The 12,561-nt window shown below is 39.4% G+C and overlaps 1 protein-coding gene across 1 annotated transcript in view; it reads right to left on the minus strand.

Annotated features, from left to right (window-relative positions):
• LOC132818198 (60 kDa lysophospholipase-like) overlaps positions 1-6,596 on the minus strand; it is a 108,742-nt gene extending 102,146 nt beyond the window's left edge. The window contains exon 1 of the mRNA XM_060828975.1: positions 6,470-6,596. Coding sequence (XP_060684958.1) covers positions 6,470-6,596 — 127 coding nt within the window. The remainder of the gene's footprint in view (positions 1-6,469) is intronic.
• Positions 6,597-12,561: the final 5,965 nt, after the last annotated feature.

Raw genomic sequence — 12,561 nt, forward strand, 5'->3', positions numbered from 1 at the left:
CCAAACTTATTTTCTTCATCAGGCAGTTACCTTTAGCAATACGATAATGATTATCTTTCTTGATGTACACAGAAGTATTCGGTTTGGAATTGGTGTATTTATTCACTTCATATTTATTTCTTTAAAACACAAGGCTATTAAATAAATTCTTGATAATGTGCAAGTCATGTAATTTTCAAGCAGTTAATCAATTCAAATTGCACTAAGATCCATACATTAAAGCTCCCTATTAATTTTACAGTTCTATTTTGGGCAGCACAGTAGCTTGGTCGTTACCACTGCTGCCTCACAGCACCAGGGGCCTAAGTTTGATTCCAGCCTCGGACAACTGTGTGGAGTTTGCACATTCTCCCCATGTCTGCGTAGGTTTTCTCCGGGTGCTCCACTTTCCTCCCACAATCCAAAGATGCGCAGGTTAGGTGAACTTGTCATGCTAAATTGCCTGTAGTGCTCAGGGATGTATAGGTTAGGTGCATGAGTCAAGGGTAAGTGTAAGGGAATCGGTCTGGGTGAAATATGTTCAGAGGGTCGGTGTGGACTTGTTGGGCCGAAGAGCCTTTTTGCACACAATAGGGAGTCTAATTCTAAATTTTATCAACGTGTCTTGTCAGGACATATTGCAGTCATGCATACCAAGATCAGCAAGATAGAAATCATAAGAACAATTCATCAGCAATATTTAAAAACAGACAGACTTTATTCCCAGCTACTGTGGAGGAATATTTGAAGCCATGCTCCAGTGATGAAAGTACAGCATCACACTCAATTTTGAACAACTTGAATTTTAACTACATCAATACTTTAAAATGTAGTCACTTCATGCATTGAAACAAAGCATTCTTTACTCCATGAGTGTAAAAGTCATAGATGTCTCAATATAACAAGATATATGAATATGGATTACTCGCAACGTAACTCCTGAATCACAAGTAAGCTTGCATGGGGGTAACTGCTGAATGAGAAATCCAAAAGATTTGGTGGAAACACTTTTACATCTCACATAATAGCAACCTTCATTAAATTCACATTATCAGGTTCATACGTCTAAAATTAGCATTGTGATTGGGAATTTGATAGGATCAGACACAACGGGCAATTTTTTTTATTGCAAAGTAACTAAATATATAGAATTTGACCTTCATAGTCTCCAAGCCTAAAACTGGGCACATGCAATTTGTGCTATTGTATCAAGTAATTTTTAATTATTTTTTGTTCAAAATTACCACGGATGTGTTTCTGACATCGGATCTAGGAAATAGCTGATTGGTTATACTGTTGAAAAGTCATAGAAATGATCAAGTAGAGTTCTCTTTCCTGGATGGTAATAAGCTTCAAGTATGATTGAATTTTTACCACTCTGGGCTAGTGGAAAAATGGCATGCATTCCTGATTGTGGGAGGTACAGGTGCTTTGGAGAGTCTCAAGAGCTGACCTGTTTTATTAATTTATGTGGCCAGTCCAATTCAGTTGCAGGCAAATGGTGATGCACAGGATATTGGTGGCAAGGGACTTAGGTTGTAATATCTTTAAATGTGAAATTAAGGTGACAATGCTTTTGTTTGTTGATTATCACCTAGTATGGTAGCTTTTGTGGATCATCTGGTAGCACCCTTGCCTCTGAGTCAGAATGCCCTGTTACTTGCTGGCAAAGGAGGAGATTTCATGATCCAGTTTAAACAGGTTAATAATCAATCTATCTGATAATCCTTCCATCAATTCTTTCAATTCCCGAAGGAAAAGGATAGTGAGCATATAATACAGACAAACAAGATAGAGTTTGAATGTAACTCACCATCATTTGGCTGAGCTTGAATGTTGAATGAGTCTTGCAGCATGTGGACATGGACAGTTTAATTATTTGAGGAGCTACAAACAAAACTTACCACTGCAGTCAGCAGTGAGTATCTCCATCTCCTAAGCTTATGAAGGGAGGATTGTCATTGATAAATCAATTAAATGCAGACACATCTGGAATGTTAATGTGAGAAATTCTTACCGTATTAAGTCATTCATGTACAGATGTCCATGCAGCCCATTAAGATCCTGCCACCTTTCTGTCAGTTCAATCCAATGAGTTCCGTTCCCTGCTCTACCTGCATAGCCTTGAAAGTTTATTTCTTTCAGATGGCCAGAAAATCTACCTTAAAATCATTGTCTTTGCTTGCACTATTCTCATAAGCGATGACCTTTTGACTATTATAACTCATTGAATAAAAGGCTTTTCTACATCTTTCCCTGCATCTCTTACTCATAACCTCAAGTCTGTGACCCATCAGCCATGGAACCAGTCAAGTCAATCTCTTCTGCAGCCTTTCAAAGATTCTCACATTTCCCAGATTACTGTTTCTAAAACTTCAACCACCATAGATGTTAAACTGACTGATCTCTCACTACTGGAAGCATAGAGATACACTTTCTTGAATATAGGTTTCACTGTTGCCACTGTCCAACCCTCTGGTGCCTTCTGTTGCCCACCTACAATATCTAAGGAACTTTGGAAAATAACACAACTTCCTCTATAGCACACCAAACTCCCTTTGGCAATTGGAGTGCAAGACACCTGACCAGGCAAATCATATTCATTATCTTTACTTCTATTAATAGTTCAACAATGTTCCTTAGTAAACAAAGTCATGATCCAACTGTTATGGGAAAATGCCCAGTTGATGTTCGTACCTAACAAGTAGATTTTCAAAAGGAAACTTGCTGGATAGGCCTAATTTATTATTTTTTTAACCAAAGTGTTTTTTTTAATGAAAACATAAGCACACAATGTTGCAGTCTTTATTTTAACAATGAATCAAAATAGAAGTTTAGTAAGAAAGAAATGAAGATTGACATTGGGATAAAATCAATTCCCAGAATGGGTTGATCATTTCTACTGTGTATTTAAAGATTTTTAAACACACAGTAATGATGATCAACTCATTCTTTATAGTTTGAACTAAAAAAAAATCTGAATATATATCAGCTTATTCATATCATTGCCATTCTAAGAACATCTAGTGCTATACTTGTAGCAAGACCCATCCGAACTCATTTTCAAGGGAGGGAGATAATCTAGAATATCCACTCACTGGGGTCACCAATCAGAAAATAATTGCTCCACTCTGTAAGTTGAATGGAAGGAAAAGATAAGGAATTGTTCTTCAAATCACAAAGTGATCTTCTCCTAACCTTGAAGTTGATAGGTCCACGAATGAACCTATCAGCAGTGAATGTAGGAGAAAACCAACCTATGATTGAAGAAGCAATGAGCAATTAGAAAGGTAAGTGCCAGTAATATGGAAATGGGGCAGAGGGGAGCAGGTCCAGGTGTATAAATAGACCATTTGGTCCTTCAATCCTGTTCCCTCATTCACTAAGATCATGGCTGATTTGTATGCAATCTGAAATCCATATTGATGACCTTTGTGCCCCGATAACCTTTAAATCTCTGCATAACAAGAATCCATCTACCTCAGTCCCAAAAACAATTAATGACACAGCCTCTACTGCCTTCTGAGGCAAAGGATTCCAAGGTTACACAATACCGCAGACAAAAAAAAATTTATTTCTGTCCTGAAAGGACAAACCTTAATTTTAAACCATCATTTCTTTGTTGTAGACTGACTCACAATCAATTTTTCCTTACTGTGATAAACTCCAGTGAAAATAAGCCCAACCTCTCTAGACTTTGTAAGGAAACCTGCTCATTCCATGTGTCAATCTCGTAAACCATTTCTGAATTGATTCCAATACATTTGTGTCCTTCTTTTGATAAATTGTACATCATATTTGAGACAGAGTCTCACTGATGCCCTGTGTAACTGAAACATAACATTTTAATTTTTTCTGTTCAGTTGCTCTCAAAGTAAATAGAAACATCTCATTAATCTTCTTGATTGTGTCCTGAAACTGCATATTAATTTTTTGTGACTCATGCAATGGAACAATTAGATCCTTCTACACCTCAGAATGCCACAGTTTTTTCTCTGTTTAAGTACAACTGTGTTTTTTTAATTCTTTCTGCTAAAGTGAACAACTTTCATATTATACATTATCTGTCAGATTTTTGCCCATTCAAATTTATCCATATCACCTACAAACTCTTTATGTCTTCTTCATAACATACTTTCTGATGTTTCTATCTATCATCTGCAGATTTAGTTACCATGCTTCCTCTTCCCTTAACTATATTATTGTAAAAGTTGAAGCCCCAGCACAGACCTCTGCCACAGATGGGAGCAGTCATTTTTCTAATGCCACTAGGGATGGATGTACAGCTACCATTTTGCTTTTGTGGAGGTTAAGATTAAAGGAAGGCTGCAAAAGGCCAAGGGTTGAGGGGATTGCAAAGATTTAAGAGGCAGACAGTAGTAATGGGGGCTGTGAGAGAGAGGTAGGCCACAATCAGGTTAGAGAGAATAAAGGATGCTGCAAATCAACTGGGAAGGAGAGGTCACCAGTCAATTGGGATGCAGACAGGGGTGTCTGCAATGGAGCTGGGGAGATATGGAGTTCTTCAAATGGACTAGGGAAAGATGCAGATGTCAAGTGGACCATGGAGACAAAGACGTTGCAAGAGGTGTAGTGGGGGGAAAGCCTAGGGAGATAGAGGTCTGCAAGATTTTGGGTGTAGAGTCAGGGGTGTTGAAAGAATGAGGATTCCTAACAGCTGGGAGAGAAAAGGAGGCAGTTTACAAGGGGATGTGGCAGACAGAGGAAAACTAAAATGGAGTGGGGGGAAAGAGGAAGGCTTCAATGTGGCTGAGAAGGTGTGGTAGCTGCAAGAGAGAAGGGAGAAGGAGACTGCAAAGAAGAGAGGGCAGTTTGAAATCTGTCCACAAAGGAAGACAGTGATCAACTGATCAGCATTAAGCTTCATTGATCCTTTATATCTGATTCCACTTTAGCTAGGAAATGACAGTGCTAAGTCCAATTGTTTTTCCTTCAATAAGGACATAATCCACATCCATCAATCTATTTCACTGTTCCATTGGTCATAGGTTTCAGACTTACAGAACATTGGTCAAAAATCATACTCTCACACTTTGCATGTACTTTCAACCATTCATCTCAAAAGTAAGTCTACTTACAATCTTTTGTCCAAAATAAAATTCTTCTCAGTTTCCAATCTTGACTTTTAGACATTATTCTCTGCTACCATGTTAAATAGATCCAAGTTAGACGATGAAGTACAAATAGGATGCAAATCTTTTCCTTGTTCGTATGTTTATTCACAGACCGCAACATTACAGGTCTCTACTTCCTATCCACTAACATAGTGTTTCAACTGACTTTCTTTATGAAAAGATTATCTAAATCAACCTGTTTGAATGGGTGACACAGCTCTCTGGTCATCGAATCCTGAAGTCGAACTTGAGTGTAGCAGTATGTTTCAGAGATAGGGACACAACCAGTCCACCACAAGACCCCTTCTGACTCTCTTTATACATGTTGTCAATACTTATTCGAACAATGCTCATCACCTATGTATCTTTACTATCATCAATCATTCATGAACCATCTGAATCTCCCTTTGCTAATGAGAAGTAACCCAGTTTCTCCATTTTATTGAAATTACTGATGCCTTTGGAAACTATTCTCATAAATTTTTGCACCATGTAAGAAATACATGTATATTCGTGGATTATGAGACTTGGAAAAGAAGGGGAGGTTTGGACAATTTCTGGATTGCAGACAGTTCACCATGTGACTTCTTGGAGTTAGAAAGTCAAAAGAACTGGGGATTGTTGTTTTTAAAAAGCCAAGTTACTTAGAGAAAAGTTTTTACAAAGATTTAAGGGTGGAGTTTTATTACTTTATTGATTGGGCAAACAGAGTTGGAAACCACTACTGGATCTGTACTGTTTTGTTGCCTCGCAGCAGCTTCTGCTCTTTCTGTTTCTGTTTAGCCACTTGAAAAGTTGTCCTGTTGTGCACAGGCTGGCAAAGAAGCAATGCTCTCTCTCTCTCTCTCTTGCTCTCATTCAAGAAAGGATTGTCTTAAAGAAAACTCCAAGCAAAATATGTTTAAGGTATCTGAGCAAGTTCTAGGAGTCAATGTGTCTAATCTCCTCATGAACTCTGAAAGCTGAGCTATTAACTCAATCAGGAGACCTATGTCTAACTGACTTCCTACCCACACTGAGTGTCTTCCCATCATTTCACGGCTGACAGCAATGTGATCTCATCAATAAGACACTAAAGGATTTGTGATAAGGTCACCTCATTCTACCCTTTAGTTTATTCTTTACCTTTAAGTAACGAGTGTCTACAATCTACGTCTGTTTTCAGTGACCACTGAATGATCCACTGCCCCATTTTAAAAAATCATGAAAAATGCCATCAAATCCCAGATTCACTTTTGGATTTCTAGTAGAATATGGAATTAAGGATGTTTTAGGGAGAAACATCTCAAGGCTGACATGTTCCTGTTCTGGATGTGTCCTTGTGGACTATCTCTGACTGTAATATTCTCACTCACCATTATCTTGGAAATCCATGGTCATAGTCCCTCCGGTGTTTATCATCAGAACATGAACCTCATTTGGGTTGTCCACCAATCGGCGTTGGCGTTTCTGTTCCTGAACAGGGACAGGTGGACGAGACATCGCAGGCAGTAGAGTTCTCCAAGTCCAGCAGGTCGAGCCTGGTGTTGGACAACGCGCTGGAAAGGGAGGAAATGTTGTAACTGGAGCCGGAACTCAGGACAGTGAACGTCTTCGCCTTCTGAACACAACCAGACTGAGAAACCAGCCAGGAGGAGCAAAAGGAGGGGTGTAGGCACAGCCAATCAGACCACAAGCATTCAGCAATACAGTATTCAGTAACACCGCTTCTTTCATATATACCATCCCTTCAATTATCTACACACCCATCTCTATAATGTGCACAGTAACCTTCAGTCATAGGATGTAGAGGTCAGGGTATAGAAACAGAAAATGCTAAAAAAAACACCCCGATCGGTCAAGCAGCATTTCTGTAAGAGAAATGGAGCTTAAAAAATGTTTACGCTGCTTTTCTCTCGACAGGTGTTGCCTCACTTGCTGAGTTATTTCAGCATTTATTTTGTTTCTATTTAAGATTTCCAGCATCGACAGTACTTTTTCGAATCGAGTCTTTCAGGAACGAAGAGATAGTTTACACACGAAAAGGGTGCTATAGTTTGAAACACTTATTCACAAACAACAATTAATAAATAATTCAGATTAATTTTACAACTAATTGTAATCATTAACCAGCAGGATTAAGGTATATAGATAAAATTAATAAATAAAATTAGTCAAGGTCAGCCTTTATCTTTATGAATGACTAAACCAACTGGACGCGTTTTACTTTATCATTCCAGTTGCTGAAACGTTGATGTACACTACAGTTGTTTAAATTTTGTTGTAACTTTGTCTAATTTACAACCCGTTCAACTCTGCAGCTATTGTTGCTGTCCTGTGACTGGTTGACTGATTTTTCAGATTCTGATATAACGTCCATTTATTCACTATCTCTGAATCCTATGATGGCCTTCAATTACACTGCAGCTGTTTTACTCTAAAATTGATTTTGCAAAAGGCTTACCCCTTCAGGGCCCTGCAAGTATCCCCAGTAATGTATCCTCTGATACCGTACCTTTCATATATCTTCTGGTTCACTCACCATCCCCATACTGGGCCCAAAGTTGGACATCAGTTTGGCTATTCTTCATGTTGACTCCAATCTATCTACATCTCCTTTATCTCAGATTCCCTGACTTTAACTCTGAATTCCCTATTAATGCCTTTAACTCCTGGGCATACATATCCCAATTTTTCTACGAAACAAGAGCTTTCTCTATGTTTAGTAGTACACCCATTTTGGCTGCTGAACCACCCGCAAACCCATTGCTTCTGCTTCTAATTTTCTTCTCTTCCTCCTTTCTTACCTATCCTTTTACTCATTATGCTTTGTAGGCTATGCTCTCTCCTACTGATGAGCCACCTGAAACCTCCCACCTTCTCCAATTAACTGCCCTCCCAAATCTCCACCTCAATGTTTGTGCATTTGTGACTCTTTTGCTTTCTTGTTACCATCCAACGTTCAACTCGTTAGATAAGTCTGCAGCCTCTCCCGACGCATCTCTTTATGTCCTCCAAACTGCCATTTATTCCTCCCCCATTTCTAGCAGCAACTTCAATTTATCTCTATTCTCTTGCCAACTTTCTCACCGAGTGTGCACAATAGTAGCAAATCTTGCCTACCTCCTTTTCATCCCAACTTACCCCTTCTAATCCAGGCATTGTGAATTAGAGTGATAAAGTCATAGAGATGTGCAGCATGGAAACAGATCCTTCAGTCCAACTTGTCCATGCCAACCAGTTATCCTAACCTAATCTAGTCCCATTTGCCAGCCCATAGCCCTCTAAATCCTTCCTATTCATATACCCATCCAGATACCTTTTAAATGCCATAATTGTACCAGCCTCCACCACTTCCTCGAGCAGTTCATTCCACACGTGCATTACCTTCTGCATGAATAAGTTGCCCCATAGGACCCTTTTATATATTTCCCCTCTCACCCTGAACCTATGCTCTCTGGTTCTGGACTCCCCCACCACCGGGAAAAGATCTTGTCTGTTTATCCTATCATGCCCCTCATGATTTTATAAACCTCTATGAGGTCACCCCTCAGCCTCCAACATTTCAGGGAAAACAGCCACAGCCTATTCAGCCTCTTCCTCTCACTCAAATCCTCTAACCCTGGCAACATCCTTGTAAATGTTTCTGAACCCTTTCAAGTTTCACAACATCCTTCCGATAGGAAGGAGACCAGAATTACATGCAATATTCCAAAAGTGGCCTAACCAATGGTATATTACAATCCCAATAAAGTGATCATCCCTTTCTTATTTCTCAGTTCCACCCAAATAACTTCTGCCATTGGATCAGCTATCATTGTTCCTCCCTGCAGTTTCCTCAAGAATATAAATTCACTTGATATGTGATCACAGATTTAAAAGAAATCTGGCTGAAGAGTCATGGCACCTACATAAAGTCTCCCCAGCCTGGCTCACCATGGATAAGTGACTCTTAGCACCTTGGTCTCCTACTCCTCCGGTACCTCTTTGAGCATCTCACTTTGTTCTAACCTCTCATTTAAAATCCTTATTCTCCATTCCTACCCAAGTACCAACTTAATTTTCTTACAGAGTTATGTGAACTGCTTTCCTCCCTCAGCTTCTCCACCAAATGACTTCTCATCCTTGGTAATTTCAGTCTCCATCTCATATGTTTCTTTTACTCTGGGCTCCTCATACACTCATTTTCCCTTCATCTCTCTCCATATCAACTACCCTATTCATGGCCATTCCTTGATCTTGCCAGTTCAAGTGGTCTTGCTGCTCCCATCATGTCAGTAAGGCCATCTCTGTTCAGTACAGCTCACATCTCTGTTTTTTTAAGTCCAACAGATGCAAACTTAAACAAACATTGCACTTATGTTTTCTTCTTCATTACCAAAACTAGCTAAAATATAAAGCAATATTGGGTCCAATGTTCCTCAACCTAAATCATTTATCATTCCAGAATCATTGCTGAAATGCAAAAGTTACAGTCACTTCTGCTGCAACCTGTTTTAATAAATAGCTCCACTAGTTGTGGGCGGCACGGTGGCACAGTGGTTAGCACTGCTGCCTCACAGCGCCTGTAGACCCGGGTTCAATTCCCGACTCAGGCGACTGACTGTGTGGAGTTTGCATGTTCTCCCCGTGTCTGCGTGGGTTTCCTCCGGGTGCTCCGGTTTCCTCCCACAGTCACAAAGATGTGCGGGTCAGGTGGATTGGCCATGCTAAATTGCCCGTAGTGTTAGGTAAGGGGTAAATGTAGGGGTATGAGTGGGTTGCGCTTCGGCAGGTCGGTGTGGACTTGTTGGGCCGAAGGGCCTGTTTCCACACTGTAAATCTAATCTAAGTCTAATCTAATCTAGTTCTGCTCTATAATGTAATCAGCAAAATGGTTCCAAGCTCATTAAAGTTATTGCTACTTATAAAAAGAATGGATTTTGAATTATAATATCTAGATTATCACCAAGTGCTGTAACCAACAGAATTTATATATTGTAGAACGAGAAAACAAAAGAATAAGGTGACATTTTAATCTAAATTATGAGGCAATTCCCCTCCTCAAATTTACAATTCCTCCAAATTGGTGACTCCCCTTACTTCCTATGTTCAGCCCCTGTAAGGCAAGTCTATCTGCAGTAGTTAAAGGAGACAGCACCTCTAACAGTGTAGAGTGTAACAGATAGCACTACCTGAACAATGACACTATAAGCCAAAAAATATCTGCTAGGATCAGTGAGAGAGGTGAAAAGAGCCTTTATGTGAAATAAATGGCAAGACAAGGGAAAACAAGTACAGGTGATAGAAAGACTCTCAAGAACAGAATGGAGTGAACTCAAAGGGAATCAAGTGAAATCAAAAATGAGACACAAAGTAGGAAACAATAATTTGACTGAGGAACAGTAGAGTCAGATAAAGAGACAATTGATCAAAATAAAAGTATTTAAGCAATTCATGCAAATAAGGTATTCTTAAGAATGAAGATGGGAGCTGAGTTTTACAGAGATGTGAATAATACAGATAAGATCTTCATTCTAGAAAGTATACGTACACCTTCTTCGCTTGTTATCGTTCTTTGAACAATATCGCTCCCACAGTGGTATTAGATGTGTAATTTTAGCAAAAAGAAGGGTTTCAGAAGAAATACGATTTTTGCAGTAATGCAAAACAAATTGAAGTCCAAGCTTTTTTTTAAACTCTGTGTGGTATAGTTCTCCTTTTTATTATGATATCTAGTAGAATAGCAATGTGTATCTAAGTCAGAATGGAAAGGAAATTTCAGTCAATTTCTTTCCCCACAAATATATTGCACTTTTTGTTTATGTCATGGTATTGGTTGCAAGGAAGGGAAATGCTGTCTCAATTTCAAGAATCTGTTGACTTTCTATTGTTTCATTCACCATTTGACAAGCAGATTATGTGACTATAGGGTGTATGGGTATGTGACTATGAGCTAGTGAAGGGTGCATGTGAATTGCATAATGGTGTTTCTTGACTGTGTGAAGTTTCCTCCTGGACTATTTCCAACATCACACTTGAAGGACCTATGAGGTGAGAAAAATGAATTAAAGTTGACAAGGGGAATGGGTTCAGAGCGATCATTGTGCACGTGATAATGTTTCAGGTCTCACCACAACAACATGAGTATTTTATGTCATGTGGCTGTGTTATATCTTGCACCAGCCATTCGGGAAATCTCCAACTCTTCATTGGCAAAAGTATGACCCCGTCCTCTCAAGGTCACAGGCCTTTTTGCCATTGAACATCAGAGCGTAATCCAGTTTCTACCAACCTAGTGCTATCCCAACAACAACAGATTTCCAGTCAGAAATTTTTCCAACCCAACATTTATTTGTTCCTACCATTCCTCTTCCTAACCCAACACTAGATTCTCAGAAGTTGAAAAAACACCTGATCTTTGACTGTCACTACTGATTCTGATTAGCCCTGCCACCTGAATACCTTGAAGTAAATTATTTCAGCAGGGTTTTAGAAAACTACTCTGAGGGGATTGTTTGGCAGCGGGTGGAAGAGGTGAGAAAACTTATTCCAGGGAGGGATGGGGTATGATAATTGTTTCAGGAGAGAGTAGGAGGAAAAATATTGCTGCAGTCTTCAGGAAGGGAGTTGGTGCTTTGGGTTGGCCAGGCTGTACAGCCTAAAGAAAATTGCAAAGCAGCTGGTGGATATGAGATAAATCCAATTATAATGAATAGTAATGTAATAAAAGAAAATCAAAGTTCGTGAGTGGGATCATGAGATAATCGTTTTTATTGTCCTTGTGATATGGAATATTACAAAGTCCACATTTAGTACCATTTTATTCACAAAAGCAACTGAAGGACAGGTATAGAGTGATTGTAACCAGAGGGTGACCTCCATATTTTTGACTCTTTGTTCTGGATTCTCTTCTGTTGCAGAAAGTTATAAATCTGGAAGGGGATTGGAGCAGGAAGGTGGAACGATACAATAAGGGACAGGTGTGAGATGACAAATAGATGATGACAAGCAGTGATATTCAAATGGGTTGGTGAGGAGAGGATGAAGTGAGAGAAATAGGTGGAGCAGCAAGAAGTATTAGTCAGAAGGAGTGTTGTACAGGAGAAGGCTGGTGAAGTTAGAGTGTGCAAGTTAGCACTTGCTTGTGGAATGCCTTTCACCTTTACTGCCCTAAAGAGATAATTCAACCACTTTCAGTATTTTATCCATAAATGACCACACTCCTGCTGTTTGCCTCTGCTGTTACATGGAACATGCCTGCTTCATTTCAGAAGCTGGCTTCCTCCTGTTCAGCAAGAGGAGTATTGCCTTCCAGATTATGAACTCCAGAGATGTCACAGAAAATCATGGTACAGCTTCCCACATTAAGACTGAAGCTGATGCTTGTGTCCTACCAGATACAGCATTAGTGAGTTTTGAGAAGACTAGCCACAAAAAGACATGACCCTCTCTCACTAGTATCCTTACATACAGATAAGGAAGGACA

The sequence above is a fragment of the Hemiscyllium ocellatum genome, chromosome 8 (genome assembly GCF_020745735.1).
Source record: "Hemiscyllium ocellatum isolate sHemOce1 chromosome 8, sHemOce1.pat.X.cur, whole genome shotgun sequence".
Lineage (NCBI taxonomy): Eukaryota > Metazoa > Chordata > Chondrichthyes > Orectolobiformes > Hemiscylliidae > Hemiscyllium > Hemiscyllium ocellatum.